This window comes from Pleurodeles waltl, chromosome 1_1, assembly GCF_031143425.1.
Source record: "Pleurodeles waltl isolate 20211129_DDA chromosome 1_1, aPleWal1.hap1.20221129, whole genome shotgun sequence".
NCBI lineage: Eukaryota > Metazoa > Chordata > Amphibia > Caudata > Salamandridae > Pleurodeles > Pleurodeles waltl.
Genome location: NC_090436.1, coordinates 635,340,128 through 635,360,133, shown reverse-complemented (window position 1 = coordinate 635,360,133; position 20,006 = coordinate 635,340,128). Strand labels below are relative to the sequence as shown.

Below are 20,006 nucleotides of genomic sequence, written 5' to 3'. Positions count from 1 at the left end.
CACCCTGGGCAGTGGTCAACCACCTTAAGACTATAGAGAACATCCTGTCATTCTTAGGGTTCAGTATCAACATGCCTCCTGCTCAGATGCTCCCCTTCGTCGTAGCCATTCTGGACACAGTCCGGCTTCATGCCTTTCCTCTGGGAAAGAGAGTCCAGGACATTCAGGCTATGGTCCCGATCTTTTCAGACGGATGGCCTCCTTCATTCTGCTGGTCGAGTATGCCAGGTGGCATATGCAGGCTCTGCAGTGGTATCTGAAGTCCCAGCGGGCCAAAATCAAGGGGATCTATTCCACCAAGTTCAGCTTTGCAGTGGTGGTTACTGGATGGCGGTTGGGTCAGCGGCAGACTCCTTTCTCGTCCCCACCTAGAGCTGTCAGTTGTGGCAGATGTGTCACTTCTGGGCTGGGTGTCCCCCTGGGAGAGGTGGAGATCAGAGGCCTCTGGTCACTGGGGAGCCTCGGCTCCATATAAACTTTCTGGAGCAGAGAACTATCCACCTGGCTCTGAAAGCCTTCCCTCATGTCATCAATGGGAGGCTTTTACAGGTGCTCACATATAGAACAGGGTGGGGGGTCACAGACACTGTACCAGGAGGCCTTGTGTCTCTGGAAATGGCTGGACCGCCAAGGCATCTTCCTGGTGGTGAACCAACTGGCAGGCTCATTGAATGTCAGGACAGAAGAACTCAGCCCTCGGCGCCTAGTGGATCAATCGATTTTTCTCATCACATTGAGCTATAGTAGTTTTGTATACTGAGTTGGGAAGTGAGTTCATCTCAGCCCATTAGCTCTGGGAACTGATCTAGCTGTGGAGCGCTAGTTGGGATGTTGGTTGCTGTGAGGGAGGAGGTGTGATAATCCATGGTCTCACTAAAATTGTAATTAGGTATGTTCAGTAGCAGGTGGGCTTCAAGAAGAGGTGTTATACATGAACATTCGTGGGCTGTATGGAGCATACAAAATAGCAGCGGAAGCACAGTTCTTAGAGGGGGTGACGGAGTCTGGTGAATAAGGTGTGAGGAAAGGCTATGGAATGCAGAAAAAGAGAAGAGAGAAGAACATTTTGGAGAGTGGTCAGAAGAGAGAGCAAAGGGAGGACAGGTTTAAATCTGAAGGTTTGTGTGCAGGTGTGGCTGGTGAGAGGACACTGGTGGGCGGTTAAGCTGAATAATGTAAAGAGGGAGGACTGTGATCTGAGTGAAAAATGTGTGACTGAAAATGGTTGAACAGGTGTGTGAAAATATTGGACCTGGCCCTTTTTCCAGGGTCATCCCCAAACAGTTTGCCTCCTTCCTCCTGTTTTTTTGTGACCTGTTTTTTGTTGGCCTTAGGACTCTAGGCACTTTAACATTGCTGACCAGTGGTATCTGTCTACTTTGTATTTGTGATTGGTTTATCCATGATTGGCATATTTGATTTACCAGTGAGCCCCTAGTAAAGTGGCCCTGAGGTGTCCAGGTCCTGTAAATCAAATGCTACTATTGGGCCTGCAGTACTGATTGTGCTCTCCACGTGAGAAGCCCTGCAAACATGGCTAAGACCTGCCACTGCAGTGTCTGTGTGTTGAGTTGTAAACTGCCAATAGGACCTGGCACGTGTACCTACTTGCCAGGCCTAAACCTTCCCTTTTACTACATGTAAGGCACCCCTAAGATAGGCCATAGGTAGCCCCAGGGGCATGGTGCAGTTTATTTAGGAGGTAGGGCATGTACCGGTGTGTTTTACATGTCCTGATAGTGAAATACTGCTAAATTCTGTTTTCACTATTGCAAAGCCTATTTCTCACATAGGTTAACATAGGGATTGCCTTGAAATATCTTTTAAGTATAATTTCCCATTGGGATCAGATAGAGATTTGGAGTTTGGGGTCTCTGTACTCACAATTTAAAAAAAGATATTTTAGTGAAGGTGGTTTTTAAATTGCGTGTTTGAACATTCCACTTTTAGCAAGTGGACATTTTCTTGCTTAACCATTCTGTGCCTCTGCTTGGCTGTGCAATGCACGTCTGGGTCCGGGTGACAATTGGGCTGGTTTTGAATTCTCTCTAGACAATCACACAAAGGGAGCTGAGGTGTGCCCTACATATCCTAATGGGTCTTCCTGGGCTAGAGTGGGGGGAGGAGATGACACTTGCACCTGAATAGGGCTGTGCCTGTCCTTATGTAAAGCAGCCTCCAACCCCCTTGAGTGTGTTTGGAGTCAAGGCAGAAAAAAACGAATCTTGTGCACTACAAAAACTTTCCTTTGAGGTTTGCCTACTTCAAAGGCAGAAATGAGTATAAGTATTGGGCCTCTAAGACCACAACTTCAGCACACTTCTGAACTGAATACATTCTGCCAAGAAGAATAGCTGGATGCTGTAGGAGGGACTGCCGCTATGCCTGTTGCTTTGCTGTGCTGGCTGCTGCTTGCTGCTTCTGTCCTGAGAGTGAAAGGACTAGACTTTGCTTTCTACAGCCTGCTTTCCAAGGTTCTCCAAGGGCTTGAACTGAGATTGCCTCCTGTTAAGAAGTCTCAGGGACATCAAAGACTTCATCTGCCAGCACCTGGACTCTCTTGCTGAGAGTCCTGACTCGCCAAATGGTACCAAATTCACTCTCTGGTGTAACCAAGAAGAAACCAAGTGCATCAACTACAGAGTGACTTCAAGAACCGGTGCCGTTGTTTGATTGCACGCCGCTGCCTGCAATGACCATGACTGATGCTGCAAGTCCGACACTGCTTCCCTTGAAGTCCTGAGTGCTGTGTCCCTGACATCCGGGGGACCCGACTCTGCCGCAGCACCTATAGTGTAAATGCAAAACTGCAAAGTCGACGCCTCGCGTCTTGACCTGCTGGATCCATCGACCTCGCCAGATCGTAAGGAACTGATGCATCGCCACCGACGCTGCATCGCCTCCCCTGCGACTGTAAGGTACTGATGCCTCATCTCCCCTGCCTAGCAGTAAAGAACCAGCGCCGCACGAGCCCCAGCAACACCTTACATCCCCGACTCCACGCAATGTCTTTATTCCATCGCTTACCAAAGGTACTGTGCCTGGGTTCCGCTAGACTCCATGATCCGTCAGCAATCCTCGCAAGTGGCGCCGAACTGTTGGGTATAACTCCATCAATGATATTATGATATCCCCGATTTGAGCTATTGTGTTTCTGAGCATTTCTATTGAGATTTAACATTAAAAGTTTTGTGTATGTTGGATTTTTGTCCTTTTGGTCATGTTTTATTGAGATAAATATTGGCTAGTGTTCTAAACTGGTGTGGAGTGCTTTTGTAGTATTTTTACTGTGTGTGTGTGTTCAAATACTTTACACATTGCCTCTGAGATAAGCCTGACTGCTTGTACCAAGCTACCAGGGGGGCGAGCAGGGGGTATCTTAGCTGTGTGGCTCCCTTACCCTGACTAGAGTGAGGGTCCCTACTTGGACAGGGTGCAAACCGATTGCCAACTACAGTCCCCATTTCTAACAGGAGATATAAAGAAACAAATGACAGACACATGAAATGCTCATAACAACATATAAAGAGGTATTCACCAAAAAAGGAGTGAGTGTGAAAGGAGGAGAAAAGTAAAAGAATGGCAGCTGACAAGAGAGTAAATCCACTGTTGAGATTGGAGGTAGTTGAAGCATATTAGTAGAACAAGGCACAGGAACGTCAAAAGAGTGAGTATGAGATTGTTGGAGAGGAGCAAGTGTAGATATGTATTGTTCAGCTGAATCAGTATCTTCCCATTGTTAGACACAGAGACGAAACGATTGCTTCAGAGATATTCAGGACCTTGCAATGTGTTCCAGCCACATGGGGGGGTTGAGCATGTAGAGAAATAGGTCTATTTTGATGTTTCCCATCTGGGTACCGTTATATTTGTTAACCATGAGTTGTTCATGGAATTATATCAAAATCTTGTGTTTCAATGTTTTTGTTCACATATTTATGTAGCTTCGGGACAAATTATTTTAACCATGTGTTTAGTAAGCAAGGGAAGATAGAGTGGGTCACTTTTACATGTGACTATGCTGGGGAAGGGTCAAGTCTAAATGATGTAAAACAGTGGTAAGAATTGTGAACAAGGTAATTGCAGCTGCACTGTCGACTGACATACGTAGGGCCAGGTGAGAGGAAAGTAGTGCCCATAGAGGGTTCCCGTAGCCAAGAGTATATGAACAAATATCTGTAAAGACAGTTGTGAATGGCACTGCTAATATGGAAAAAGCAAGATGATTACCTAACTATTGAAACTAATAAATGAGTTACAAGCAGGAGACAACATGCAAGGTTTAAGTTTGAAACTTTCAGACAAAATAGAAAAGGTAGGCTAGCTGAAATAATTTCAGCCACACCATGCTAATGTAGACTTGTCCTTAGGGGTCGTTTATGGAAGGCTGCTATACCCAAAATGGCCTAATATGAGGACGGGTACTCTATGATACTGTTCATGGAATGAAGGTGGAAAGAGTGGCCATGAATGTAGAGAGGAGAAATGTGGAGGTAGTGTAATTCATTTGCTTGCTCTCCACTTGGTGAAGCAGTTGTCGTGATAGGTCTTTCTTCCATTATCATGAGGACAGTCATGACAAAAATTAAGGAAAGACAAGATAAAATGCAGGCAACATCTATGAAACTGTGCAATGATTTTTGCTCCACTGGTGCTGTCTAGGGAATTTACCACATCAAAGCCCTCGTCATGTCTCGGACCTCTGGGGGCATTGGCTCTGCTCAGTGGCTGATTTGGCCATATTAGGATTCAAACTCATGGCCTGCAAGTTCAAAGACCGAGGTCATTCTATAGAATGTAAGGACTGTGTGTGCATTCTGTGTTCATATCGTTGGAAAAAGTCAGTAAAAACAATTAAGAATGTCGTATTTTCTTTGCACCAATCCACCTCTTGCATCTGAATTAGCGGTGCTATTCCTATGATACTGTTGTCACCTGTGCTTTCGTTTGGCTTGCTAGTAGCTGTCTTTTTACAAACTCAGCTGCTACTTAAATAGCAGCTTTAATTATCTGACAATTCAGTTCCCATTGAATGCCGCTTCTCTCAAGACACAGGATCCGAGTTAAGGAAGCTCACCTATAGTACCATGCTAGTTATTGTCATGATCCTCAGTATGCGTTTCTTCCCTGACGTGGAGTCATTTTACTGTTTTTGCTGTCCAGTATCGCCAGGTTTTTCCAAATGGTGACAGACACAAAAAATATACACTAGTTCGTCCATTCTAAATAGAGCATGCTGTCTAATGTCCTTATCTCGACGGGCCAGGCTCCGTTGTCCTATTGGAGTAAGCTTTTCGATGGTCAAGCCAGCAGGGGCACCACCATTGTAAAGAAGTCAGTCTGCCCAACTCTAAATAGAGCAGTTGGACCAAGGGGTTTGTGACTAGGGTATTCTGCCATGGTTAAATCACTCTAACCCTGGCCCTAACATATCAAGTAACCCAACAAAGTGCACTGCGTACTAGGGACTTTGATCTGCTGCACTACACTAAAGGAACACAATTAATTCACCATACTACACTGCGTACTTGGTTCACTAACTGGTGCATCATCCTTTGTAGACCACAAACTAGGAAATACCACAGTACTGTACGGTCAGTAGCCAATCGTGTTTAACTGCAGCTTGAAGACACTTAGATGCAGCACCTTGCTCTAATCTTGTATCGATACAACACAAAACACTGCTCTAAAGACAGACACTGACTGCTCAGTATTACATCATAGGGATGCTAATTTACCTCACTACCTTTTAGAAATATGAATTCACTGCACTACATTTTAGGAACGTCAAAAAGTCCTGTACTCTAGGGACATTCATTCCTCACACTGTACTGCATCTTAGTGTCATAAAGACACTAGCTAACTGCACTATATTCTCAAAAGAAACATTATGGTCCACCTGTCTCTAAATGAGGTGAGTGAACCGAGAATTTGTCGAACAGGGTAATCCCTCCTGTTTGCCATGGAGTACCATGGAGTACCCTTCCCACCAAACTCAAATCAGGCCCTTAATTCCTTACACTGCATAATAAAGACACTGTCCCGCCTACGCAGTGCGAAGATGGCTGTCTAACCACACTGCTTGCTAAGAACAACATTGCATCGTAGCTTGTTAAATCCCCAACAATGCCGTACAACTAGGTATATTAACTAAACATAGTGCCCTTCATCAGCCTAAGTGTCCCAACATATTCCTCTGCATACCAGGCACCACCGTGGCCCAATGCCTTGGACTGAGATATCACCCTAATCCATCCCTTGGTATGGCGTCCAGTAACATCAGCCAACAACACTGCGCTCTGTGGGCACCACACTGCATTACCGTTATAGGATTAGTGTCAAATACTGCTGCACTGCATCTTAAAAAGACTAACATATCACCCTACACTGCATTTTAGGGACACAAGCCCACCTCACTACTCTTCACCTTGGACACACTAACTCACCACGCTACACTGCTCTCTAGAAATAGTAACCTATTATGTTATAGCTCTTAAAAAAAAACAACTCCCATGTTGCACACTTCACACAGACTACAGCGCATACATCCTAAGATGGCTATCTCAAACCACTGCACTCCAAAGAGCGTACTCCTTTTAATGCATTGATAGTTCAGTTTTCTTCAAAAGCCATGCCTAATGATGTTGTCAGTTCTATTTATGATTATGGTGCTTCTGTGCTAAATGTGTTAAACATAAAGTTAGCAATGGCTTTCGTTTTTTGACTTACATGTTGCTCATTTCTAATGCAGCAGGTTTATGCTTTTGTTAAGTTATTAATGGAATTTATTCCAAAATATAATATTTTTTTTAAATTTTAATTAAATTGTTGATATTACATTACAGGCTGCTAGCCTGCTTCTGCAACTACGTCAGAAGTGGCATAGCTTGTTTTTGCGTCGTATGCGTGCCCCATCGAAGCCTTGGTCTCAAGTTGATGAAGCAACCATCAGAGCCCTGATAGCTGTTCTAAGCACTGAAGAGCAGTCAGCAGGGTTACAGCAGCCCTCAGGCATTGGGCAAAGACCAAGACCCATGTCTTCAGAGGAGCTTCCGTTGTCATCTTCTTGGCGGTCTAACAACAGCAGGAAAAGTTCTGTAGAAAGTGAATTTTCTGATGAGCCATCCACTACAGAGAGGTAAACATTGATTACGACTGACTCAATGAGAAAACCATGAATGCAAAGCAGAAAGGTGTTGTGTTGAAATATGATGCCGATTTTATCTTAGCTCTTATGTTATTAGCTCCATCCCAATTACCACCCTCTGAAATAAAGCACAAGCCCTTAGATTGCCGTGCCCCACATCCATGCTTAGACTTACCTCAGAACCCTTTCTATCCATAGTCAGGGCCAATGTTGGTGCTTCTCACTCACTCACTTTTAGTCTCCAGCAGCACTTCTTGGATGTTCGTCTGTGCTTCAGGAATATGTTATCATGGAATGTCTTGTCACACACCAACTGTAATATTTTCCCCTTACAGACACTACTGTTGCACTTAGTTTCTTTTCAGAAATTGCCTTAACCACTGGTAAGACAGTGATACTTGAACAGTGTCCCTTGTACAAACTGAAGGCGAGTAGGCTTTCATTTTCACTAGTCTTCACATTTTTACATAGGCATAATTCGAGCAAACCAGGGATCGAATCTGTAATGGGCTAATAAAACACGAAATTACCCAGTTTCTCACCCACGACTCCACCTGCGATTGAAAGTGCTGTTGCCTACTTCCTGGAAAATATCAGGTGCCTAACTTAACCAAGTACACATTATAATGCTGCTGTTTCCTCTTTGTTGCTATGCTGTTCTGTTAGCTCATGGATTTGGACATGTTGCAAAAAACTCCTGCATTATCACTGAAGGGTTATCAGCACAGCATGTCCTTTGATCTACCACCTACAAGTATTGGAAGACTCTAATAAATGTTGTTTTAATTTAGCTATTTCAGCTACTATGGGCCTAAGGAGAATCATTGCATACTACAGACATGTTTTATTGTGTCAAGATCAACATCACCATGACATGCAGTGTCTAGTAAAGCACATTGTGTTGAATCTAGTTCAGAGCAGATTGCAGAAAGTAATATCATGGGGGACCTGAGGCATGAAGTTTGTGATTGTTCTAGATGGTAGACTGTACAACATGCATCAATCCCATGTCTCACTGTATGAAGGAAAGCTTTTTTTGTTTTAATGAGCTTTAGTCTGTATCCCTAGTAATTTATGGAGCAGAACCACTACTCTACCGATGAAGTAGCCTCCCAGCCTCATAATCCCACCATCTACCTCACTGAAAATGTGGAACTTCAGGGGCATAAGAGTACATCCCTTCCTGCTTCAGAGTATCCTTCAGCCTCTCTGAATTGACCACTGTGCTGAGCTGATGCGAGCTATGGTGATGATGCCACTAGATTATTGCAGCATAGTCTACAGTTGGCTCCCAAAAAAGTTTGTTAGGAGGCTTCATAGGATACAAAATCAGAAGACAAATGATACACTAAAATCATTTCAGTAGCTTCCTCTGCTATCATCACACGGCCATTAGAATGTCCTATACTCATTCAAAAACATGCCACAGTTGTACTCAGCTACTCCAAATTTGTTCCAACACACTTTTACTTGATAGAAACATTGCTGAAAGACCTTCAGAGTCCCTGGTCCCATGATTTGCAGTGTTCTGAAACAAAGCCCATCTAGGAATGTTATAGAAAGACCTTCAAGTAGAACTGTTCTGCACTCCCTATGACTAACTTTCATGCAACAATGATAGTGATTAAAGTGTTTAATTGGAGCCACTCTTTACTCATTGGGTTCTGTCACCTCAGTGAATTGCCTCTAGCATATCTTCAGTGTTATGCTCTAACTGAAAGGCCGTGTGCTGTATTTTATAAAGCCCCTTAGTAAATCATAGAGATAGCTTTTACTTTTGTCCCGAAATATCCACTGATGGAGGATATTAAAACACTTGATAAAGTGCATAGTGGTGAGTCTCCTTTCTTTTTTCCTGCAGAAAATTCTACAATAGACTTGTGAAAAAAGTTGGTATCACTGTTTTCTTTTTCAAAAGTCAATGATAGATGATTGTTACATTTTTAAGCAACCATTGCTGACTATTAAGTGTTAATGTAGTTTGCATCTTCTGGTCCAGAACCGAACATGCGTAGCTGTAACTTGGCCATTTATCTGCATTCATTGAAGCAGTTGGTGGAGAAAGTCAATAAACATCTGCAAATGGGACGCATCAAACGCTTTGATATAGATGGGAAAAGATGGTTTTGGTTCTCAGAGAAAATTAATGTGCTTAGAGCTGAACACCAATGCCTAGACGAAGCTACTAGATATGGCTTTTGAGTGGTAAAAGTTATTTGAATTTGGGGTCGTGGCCAAGAGGGCAGCCGAGAAGGATGCAATCTATTGATCTCCGGGCAGCCAAATATCCTGAAGCATCCAACCGGGCCTGTGTGCCCCACATCCCTGTGTGAGCGGTGAAACAATATTTGCTGTGGGGATGGTGCTCCTGGGGAACTTGGGTTCACTGATCGCTGGTGCGGCCCCTGAGGAGTCGCAAGAGCTAGGGTGCTTCCTGGGGACTGCAGCAGCATCAGCCTCCTGTGGTAGGAGTCACTGCAGTTGATCTGACGTAGACACCATGCGATTTCAGTGTGGCAGCACATCTGGTCTGGCTGCAACAAGGCCAGCCTATGAGTCGCAGGGTCCGAGAAAACCGCGTGGCAAACAATTGGGGGGTCAGGACTAGGCACAGGGGTCTTGGTGTGCAGGAAGATCAGACCCTCCAGTGACATGGATCTCGGAATGGAGAGCAGGAGCTCCCAGTCGCTGGTAGAGCACACAGGACTATGGGCGCATTCACAAACAGAGAAAAAGTGCACTGAGAGCGAGCACTGAGTCTTCTCATTGGGGCCCCAGTGAGTGCGTGAGAGGCCTGGGCCGCGGTGAGTGAAGCACCATGGGTGAGGAACACAGTGGTATCAATGATACAGGGGGGGTTGGTGCCTGGACTTATGCCTTTCAGACCTCCGGATAGACCGGAGCGGCTGGCTGCTGTACTACACACACGGAGGGTGTCCCTGAATAATTTAGCGGTTGTGGCTTCACTAATACCTGAGAGTGCCCTTAAGTCCTCAACCCACTTTGGTCGTTGTGCTCCCTGGTCTACCTAAGCTGATGAATCTGCCTTTACTAGAACATCCATAAATCCTGAGACCATATGAATAGAAAGTGCACCAAGGGGTCAATCACACACTACCTGATTGTGACTGCTGGATGGAACGGTGATCTGTCCGACATGATGGTATGACCCAAACCCCCGAAACCCACTGGGCAGGACATCCTGGGCCTCGCAAACCAGACTTCCCAGACCGTTGGGCTGAAGACTCAATTCAATGCTACTCTTCGCTGCCACTCTGCACAGTGTGATAAAATTTTACTGGCGGTAGCTGACTCTAAGACTGCGTGGGAAGCCAAGGTCACCATCTCTATGGACGTTAACTTACTTAGAACAGACTCCCGTAAGTTAACAGAAAAGGCAGATGACACAAAATTGGCGCTCACCTGCATTACACCCACCCTCCATGGTCTGCAGACACAGGTGCAAGATAAGGTCAAGGCACTTTATCGGCGAGCAGAGGATGTTGAGGGTCGATCTCGCTACTATAGTAGCCGGTTCCTTGGTTTCCCGGAACACGCAGAGGGACTCAACATTGAGTTATTCTTGGAGAATTGGTGGCTGTCAACAGTGCTAAAGGATAGGGTACCAAAATGTTTCTCACGGGAGAGTGTGCACCATATACCCGGTAGACCATCCCTGCCCGAGGATAGACCGTGCCCAGTGATTGCGTCTTGATTTTGCATTTGTTTCACTCTAAAGGTCCTTGGCAATATGAGAATTCCCCTATTATGGCGTTTCATACCTTCACCGCTAAGGTACAAAAACGTTGTAACTCTTACAATGCAGTGAAAAGGGAACTCCAGGACCGCTCCTTGAAATATGTCCTAAAATCGCTGGCCAAATTTAAAGTTGTCTATGACAAGACCACTCGCTTCTTCTCTCTGGAAGACACCTGGACTTGGTTCCATGCCAAGAGCATGGCAGAAAAGGCAGACCCGGAACAGATCACAGGAGAATGGCTGATACCTTGCCGCAAATGTCATAGGAAAGTAGCACACCACCCGGATCAAGCACAGATGGCGAGGGAACAAGCGAAAGCGGGGGAGGAAGTGGAACTCCTTAGCGTAAACTCATTTGCGTCACTTGATCCTTGCCACTCTTCGGATGTGAGCTCAGTAGATGACAACTCAAAGGCGTCATCGAACATTGTGACCCAGGGCCCGGAGCTGACACCACGACTACCAGACGACCTGCTGTAACTACTCACCTTCTTCTCCAGTGGTGCTGGGCGCCTTCAACTCTGCTCCTGGCCCGATGGAGTGACGGGCCTATCAAAATACGAACAGGGGTGGGGAGGCATGCGGGCCCGGCCCAGGTCCGCTTATCTGCCTGTTGTCTGGCAGGCAGATAAACAGACCTAGCGCTTCCTGGAGAGTGCCACACCTCTGGAGCCGATTCAAATTGGAAGAAGTTCATGCCTGAGGAAAGTCAGAATACATTTATTGTTAATACTGTTAGTTTGGGGCAATTAGGCTGGAGACTCTGTCTTACTGGCGAGGGGGGGCGTTCAGTTTACTATGTTTGCTTTCCTTCATCTCTCTGATCTGTTTACTATATCTTTCTCAATGCAATGTGATATGTGGGGCCATCGGCACAAGTTGGAACAACAACTGGAGTGTTACACTGTTTCACTATAGCTGCAGAGACATAAGGCCTCCCAGTCGAGGGTACAATTGCGGGCTAATAGACTTTATATTCGGTGGAGGAACAGATAGGGCATATATACAAACCAATACATGTCCAAACAACAGACCACTTACACCCCTCATTCGAAATTCCTGACGAGGAACATACGAGGTATAGCCAAAACACCTAATTGATGTAAAATACAAGCACATCTTGAGCGTCTCCATATAAATGTGGTAATCTTACAAGAGACACATATCATGCACTCAACACTTACTGAGATAAGAACTAGGTGGAGGGGTCAGGGATATGGTACCACTTCATCTGCCTATGCTATAGGGGTGCTGATCTGGATCGCTCCTAGCATACCCAATGTGGTGAAATCAATAATAGTCGACCAGGAAGGCTGATGACACGGGGATATATGCCCTAAATGTTGATCAGCCAACGTTTCTTGAAACCCTTACACCTGCACTATTGCATGACCATAATTGTATACAAACAGATAGATAAATCCCCACACTGCAGGGTGCGGTGTGCACCCGAACAACATGCCACTTTCAGGAATGGATGATGCAACACCGCTTATGCGATATCTGGCTCTCACACAACCCAGTAATGAGAGAATACTCTTACTGCTCACTAGTCCATGACACTCACACGCGGCCAGACCTATTGCTATGCAGTGATTCACTAGGTAGAAGGTTTGCGGATATTGAATACCTGGCGCGTTCGCTCTTCAACCACTCACCATTGATGTTTACACTAGAATGGAGCAGGGAGCGTTCTGTGATACCCACATGGTCGCTTCAACTGGAGGCTCTACTAGACCCCCACTACAGAGAGGACCTTTCTAAAATGCTTGTAACTTATTTTGAACACAACCAAAACATGGCAACACCCAGGGCACTGGAGTGGAGGCTCATAAGGTGGTATTGTATGGCCATTGTATAGGGCGGTATGGGGGCTCGGAGAGCACTGACAGCTGAACTCTCTCAACTGGAGACAGAGATGAGAGCCCTAGAAACTGAGATGGCGCACCTACCCGCCACAGCAGAGCAATTGCGCAAGCTGAGAGGAGAATATAGAGAGACCGATATGCATTTGGGGAGACATGACTTTAGACGATGGGTGGCCATGATACACCCTGACGGAGATCGCTCTGGCAGGCTGCTAGCAGAGCTAGTTAAGGAAGATGTGCCCAGACAACCAATAGGAGCAATCCGTTTACCTGACGGCGAGGTAGGGAATACACAGGTGACCAAAAACTCTGTGTTCAGGGATTACTATCACTCAATATATAGGGCTATACCTCCGCCCCCAGTGGATCGCGTGCATGTCTACCAAAATGGCCTGGCACTACCCATGCTCTTGTCGACACATAGAAAAGACCTAAAAGCACCACTACAGTTAGCTGAAATTAAACAGGCCATAAAACAGATTCTCAGAAAAAAGACTCCAGGGACTGATGGACTCTCCATCGAATATTACGCACAATATACAGCAATACTAGTGCCCAAATTACTGGAAGTATTCAGCGAGGCCCGACAGATGGATCAACTACCCCAAACACTTAGGAAAGCATTGCTAGAGGTGTTAATTAAACCAGATCACAATCCCTTAGATGTCTGCCCCTAACGGACGCTGCCCCTATTAAACCTTGACTGTAAAAAAACTGGGGAAAATACTGGCCAACAGACTTCTCCCTATCATTCATAGTATGGTACACCCAGATCAATTGGCCTTCATCCCTAGCTGTTACACCTTCATTAATATTCGGCGGTTGCTCTGTCTTACTGATATGGTCTCAGATCATGGCAGTGGAATGTGTGCAATATCGCTGGATATTGAGAAGGCTTTCGATACCCTGGGAATGGGATTACTAGTAGACACACTGACGCAGATGGGCTTTGTACCTGTTTTTGTAAGCTGTATTAAGACACTTTATGGAAGCCCGATGACAAGGGTGTGCACAAGTATTACCATATCGGATGCCTTCGCTTTTCATAGCGGTACCAGGCTTTGATGCCTGCTGTCTCCCTTGTTTATTTGCTCTTGCCATGGAGTCCTTGGCATGCGAACTACGACTCCAGACGAGGCACTGGGGTATACTGATCTACAGGGAGCACCATGTGATCTCCCTATATGCGAATGATACGTTGGTGTTCCTAATTGACGCCCCCTTTACACTTCCATACTTAATGGCCCTGATGGATGGTTTCGAGGAGCTGTCTGGTTTGCAAGTCAACTGGGATAAATCATGTATATATCCGTTAGCACCAGTACCAGTGCCGAAATGGGGTCATCTTCCGAACTGCTGCTTGAGATGGTGCCACAACACTTTTAAATATCTAGGGATACAGATTTATCATAACCCAAATAACCTTAGGGATGGCAACCTGAAAAGAGACTTAAGGGGGTACTCCGGTCTCCGCCCTTTTTTACTTCCCTCCCATTGCCCCCTGTGGGACGAGTTGCAATAGCTAAAATGCTAGTGTTGCCTTGACTATTATGCTATTTGGAGTGGGGGCAGAAGGCAGTTGACCTTACTGGTGATACAGAAGCCACAACTGGATGGGGGGCTGGGGGCACCCAATTATGAATGGTACTATGCAACAGCCCAACTTCAGTGGCCAATGTGGTGGCTTGGATCTGATGATTGCCCTGAGAGACCTCAGATCCAGAAAGCACTTAATGGAACTCAACTGTACACTTGGCTGGTGTATCCGATTGCAGCACATCGTAGAATATCGACAGATGAGGGTAGCCCGCCTGTGTTGGGTGAGATATGTGATGGGACATGATGGTGCACTGCATATTCCCCCTTGACCCATTATGGCAGATGCCGGGCCAGGCAACTGTGACCAGTCGAGCTGTGGTGGCAGTATGGAAAACAGGGGGCCTTCTGATGCTGGGTGATTTATATAGGGAGGGTGCACTTCTGTTGTTCCAAGAACTCAGGGATGGATTTAATCTTCCTGTTGGTCACTTCCTGACATACTATGCGCTGCAGCAACGGTTACTAATCATGTGGGGTCTGAGGGTTGGGAGCCTCTTTGCTCCCAATTATTGCATACTCTGTTCACACATGGGGGCACCAAACATGCCAGCATATACCTGCCGCTGCAGTGCAGAGCCTCCAAGGAGCTCACACTAGCGCGAGCAAGGTGAGATACAGTATTGTCTTCCCCATTAACTAACAGACAATTGACACAAGCGTTGTAACAGATAAAAGAAGTATCTCGTAACACACCATTCCTATATACACAGTTCAACTATCTACATCAGACATACCTGTCCCCACATAGAATAACTTGAATGTTTCCAGGGTTGAACTCAGCATGTTCCCACAGCACAACTATGGGGGTGAACTTCTACCACATGACATGGGACTGTCAACTCCTCCAGCATGCTTGGGACATGATCGTGAAAATCCAAACACACTTTGTTACTTACTCTGGAATCCTGCATACTGAGAGTCCGAACATGCAATCCAACATACAAACGCATAACACAAATTAATTGACTTAGCTTTTGTCCTGTTTAAAGTAGTGATGCACTGGAAAGCACTGGCTGTCTGGATGTGCGGGAGTGGCTGAGAAGACGTGCCACAGATGGGCAGCAGTAATGATGTCAGTAATTGTGTTATAATATATGTCACATTAAAGAGAATGTTTTTTTTTTTCTCTCTCTCGCTCCTACTTTCCTTTCTTTCTCTCTAATATGTGTGGCCAATCCATCACTGGGACTATCATCCTATATATACATGATTAAGAAATGTTATATCAGGTATGAAATCTGACGGTTTATTAAGCTGCTATTATAGCCCATGAAATGGTGCCTCTTATATTAAAACACAAATATATACATATATATACATATATATATATATATATATATATATATATATATATATATATATACACATATATATATATATACACACACACACATATAGATACACACACACACACATATATAGTTGATTGAAGTTTAGGTAGCTCATACTCTTGAGATACTGTCTGCAAACACTAAAGCCTTTTTTTTAATGTCTGCTATACCAGAACCATACAGTTACTGCTTTGCAGTGTCAAAGCTTTGGGTGCATTATACCACTGCAGGTGCGGGAGTACGAAAAGCCTTTAAGGGTTACTGTAGCACCAATTAGAATGTGGTAACTACAGCCTGTGGCAGTTGAGGGTAATCTGACCCCCATAAACCACATTCATGCTCCTCCCAGCATTAGATAGCAGTGGGGAATGATGCTAATCAGATTCTTTAAATGAGAGGGACAAAGGGCCTCATTATGAGTTTGGCGAGCAGTGGAGGCCGCCCGGCAAACTCATCTCGCCACTATACCACCATAGTGGGCTTAACCCCACTGGCCCTATTCTGAGTTTCCCACTGGCCCGGCGGGTGGAAACAGTGTTTCTGCCTGCCGGCCCAGCGGGAAACAGGGCTGTAACATTGCAGCAGTGCTACAATGTGGTAGTGCAGCGGGTGCAGCAGTACCACTCGCGCATTCCACTGCCCGTAACTCCGGCTGTGGAATGCGCGATGGGGCTGTGCATGGCGGCCCCTGCACTGGCCATGCCAAATGCATGAGTAGAGCAGAGGCCCCCTGCTGCCCCCATTCTGCCAGCCTTTCCATGGCGGTGTAACGCGGATTATAGCTGCCGGAACCGGCAAGCTGGCGGCCAGACCACGGTCCTAATAGGGCGGTCGGACCGCCATCGCGATTGTCACAGTCTTGAGATCGCCACACTCATAATGAGGACCAAAGTTTCAATCAGTATGCCTTTTGTGATTCGCGTGCGACAGATGGGTCTTGCGGATTGCCCGAAAATGCTTTTCTCTTCGAAACAATACAATAAAGCTTTATTCGAACATTAACCAATGCTAAAAGTTAAAACATCACAAGAAACAATACCATTAACATCACATGAATCCCCCATAGTAATAAATGAAAAATTCACCCTACAATCCCAATTTTATGATCATATCAAATCAAAAACATACACAGACCCCCACCACATAGCAACAACAAATTCATCAAGCTGTAACAATTAAAAGGCCCAATCATTCCTTGCATCAAAGCACATTTAAGAAACAGAGGAACATTAGCTGGGTTACTCAAATTTTGCAAATCTAATGGGGCCGATTTGCATTTGTTAAAACCTAATCCTCCTAAGACAGGTATTTTAAATTGGCTAGTAAAACAAGATTAAAAACCACAGAAAAAGATAAAATGTAGCAGACTTTGCTGGGAATTTTCAGCACATGGGCAAAGCAGAATAGAAGAGCTCTCAAACTGCCTAAGGAGAAAACATAATTGACTAATAATCTAATAATTCCTACAAGAAATCTGGTCAGGAGGGATCTATCCCAAGAGTGGGATTCGAAATCTAAATAAGGTTCTTCCCCAAGGGTAGTAGTTTGAATCAAAATATAATCCTTAACCTGAGTTCTAGTTAACTCCAAAGAGTTCCTTTCCCTTTTCCTTGAAGCCAGGAATTTTTGTTGTTGTTACCTATTCCCTTTCGCTAACCCCATCAGATTACCCAGGGGAAATACATCTTGTCCTAATGTAGTGAAGCCAAGAGATAGGATACCCCCTAGCACAGGCTAAGCAGTCCTCAATTCAATTATTTCCCCCCCGCACACACTTTTTGCCTGATATTAATGCCGAATTGATTGATAGTGTGCTGGGATCCTGCTAACCAGGCCTCAACACCATTGTTCTTTCCCAAAACTGCACCATTGTTTTCCAAAGTTGCCACACACTTGACACACAGTTATGTCCTTTGTAACGGGTACCCATGGTACCAAGGGCCAGGGAAGGTCCCCAAGGGCTGCAGCATGTATTATGCCACCCTGGGGGACTCCTCACAAGCACATGCACACTGCCTTTGCAGCTTGTGTGTGCTGGTCGGTAGAAAAAGACAAAGTCGACATGGCACCTCTCTCAGGGTTCCATGCCCACAAACCACGGCCTATGGCATAGGTAAGTCACCCTTCTAGCAGGCTTTCTGGGCCTAAGGCAAGGTACACTATACCACAGGTGAGGGCATAGCTGCATAATCAATATGCTCCTACAGTGTCTAAGTCCATTCTTAGACATTGTAAGTGCAGTGTGGCCATATAAAGTATATGGGCTAGGAGTTTGTCATTACAAACTCTACAGCTCTATAATGGCTTCACTGAAGTCTGGGATGTTTGGTATCAAACTTCCCAGCACAATAACCCACACTGATGCCAGTGTTGGATTTATTGAAAAATGCACTCAGAGGGCATCTTAGAGATGCCCCCTCCATTTTAGCCAAACTTCTAATGCAGGACTGACCAATCTATGCCAGCCTGCCACTTCCAGACAAGCTTCTGACCACATGGGGTGAGAGCCAGGTAAATGTACTTACCTGCAACTTGAATCTTGTGGTTCTAGAAATAAAGTAACAAAATATATTTTTGCTATATAAAAAACATTGGCCTGGAGTTAGTCATTGAGTGTGTGCTTCATTTATTGCCTGTGTGTGTACATCAAATGCTTTGCACTACCCTCTGCTAAGCCTAACTGCTCGACCACATTACCACAAAAGAGAGCATTAATATTATCTACTTTTTCCTCTGTTAAGCCTCTGGGGAACTCCCGGACTCTGTGCACATTATATCTCATTTTGATATAGTCTATACAGAGGCTGCTTCCTACACATAGCCAAAGGATTACTCGGGATAAAGCACCACAGCTGCAGAGGGGGGGAGATTAATCAGATCCTCAGCATACTCAAGCCCCAATTCCTAATGCAGAATGTAAGAAGAGGAACTGGGCAAAAGGCAGAGTAATCTTCTACACATTTTATTCTCTTCTACCTGGAGGCTTTGGACATTTTTATACACCCATATGCCTGACTCATATGTGCAAACTGGAACACAGTTCTTCCAGTACACCTCTAAAAAAAGGTTGATCAGCTTCTTACCTATGCTGGTAGCTAAATTAGACAAGAACCCAATGCTGCACACAAAACGATTTCTAACTACAGTAATACACGGGGGCCAGGATCCAAACAACTCAAAAGTAACCCCCAAATAGAAGAACTCACAAACTCTGAAAATAGGGTCCTGACCAGCCTATATTTGCTTCATTTTAGAACTCCCTGGATGGCACACCAATAAAAAAGATTTTATTGGCGTTAACCTCAAATTTTAAATTAGACATAAAATCAGTACATCCCTCTATCAGGGTTTTAAGCTCTGTGGCAACCTAAGAGCAAGATTGCATTGTCTCATAATTTGACACTGGATTAGAAGTCTTTTTTTTATGGCCGGGTCATCCAAAATCTTAGTTGACAGGGCTCCTCCAACCCTGTAAAATATAATTGAAAGAGACTCTCCTCCTGCCCCAGACTTAATGAATTGACACACTTTTCAGTTTCTCCATATCGCACAACTCCCAAGAGGTCATAATGGAGAGCCCAGAAGAAATCCAAGAGCCCTTTCTCACTCATCCAATTTATCCTACAGAAGGGACCTTACCACCCAATCAAACGCACATGTGAGGTTCATGAAGGCTAAAAAAAATAGATCTTTGCTTAGCAATACTATATTTGCTTATCACCTAATGAAGATTGAGGCATTGCTCCAGTGTCCCCAGACTGGTTCGAAACCCCTACTGCAACTTGGAGAGAATACCCCTACCCTCAGCCTAGGTTACCAGCCTGCCAAAGGCAGTCCTCTTGACCGTAGAATCCAGGAGCGAATTGGCCGACAGCACCTTGAAACATCCCTTTTTCCTTTTCCCCCTTTTTGGAAACTGGCACTATAACAGCGGATTTTCAGGACTGCGGCAAACCAGGTTTACATGCCTGGTTAATACATTTAGGCCCACATTATGACATTGGCGGTATAAACCACCTACCGCCCCGGTTGCAGCCTCCAAAAGACCGTCACCGCGGCTACCATCTGTCCGCCAGATTATGACCATAGCTGGACTTCCGCCACAAGAAGGGCGGAAATCCGGCCGTGGCCATACTGGCGGATGGTGTTAAGGTGGCGCTGCTACCACCAGCACCGCCATGCCAGTAGACCGCCGCAAGCCATATCATGACATTTGATATAGCCTGGCGGTGTTCTGCTGGTGGGCGCTGCTGGCGGTAGCAGCACCCCGTCCCGTCCCGTCCCTGACGGAAGATCAGCTAG

The 20,006-nt window shown here is 45.3% G+C and overlaps 1 protein-coding gene across 4 annotated transcripts in view; it reads left to right on the top strand.

Annotated features, from left to right (window-relative positions):
• The window catches only part of YTHDC2 (YTH N6-methyladenosine RNA binding protein C2), a 999,369-nt gene that overhangs the window by 800,861 nt on the left and 178,502 nt on the right, over positions 1–20,006 (top strand). For all 4 annotated transcript variants that reach the window (XM_069226524.1, XM_069226522.1, XM_069226518.1 and 1 more), the window contains exon 26: positions 6,846–7,138. In XM_069226524.1, coding sequence (XP_069082625.1) covers positions 6,846–7,138 — 293 coding nt within the window. The remainder of the gene's footprint in view (positions 1–6,845; positions 7,139–20,006) is intronic.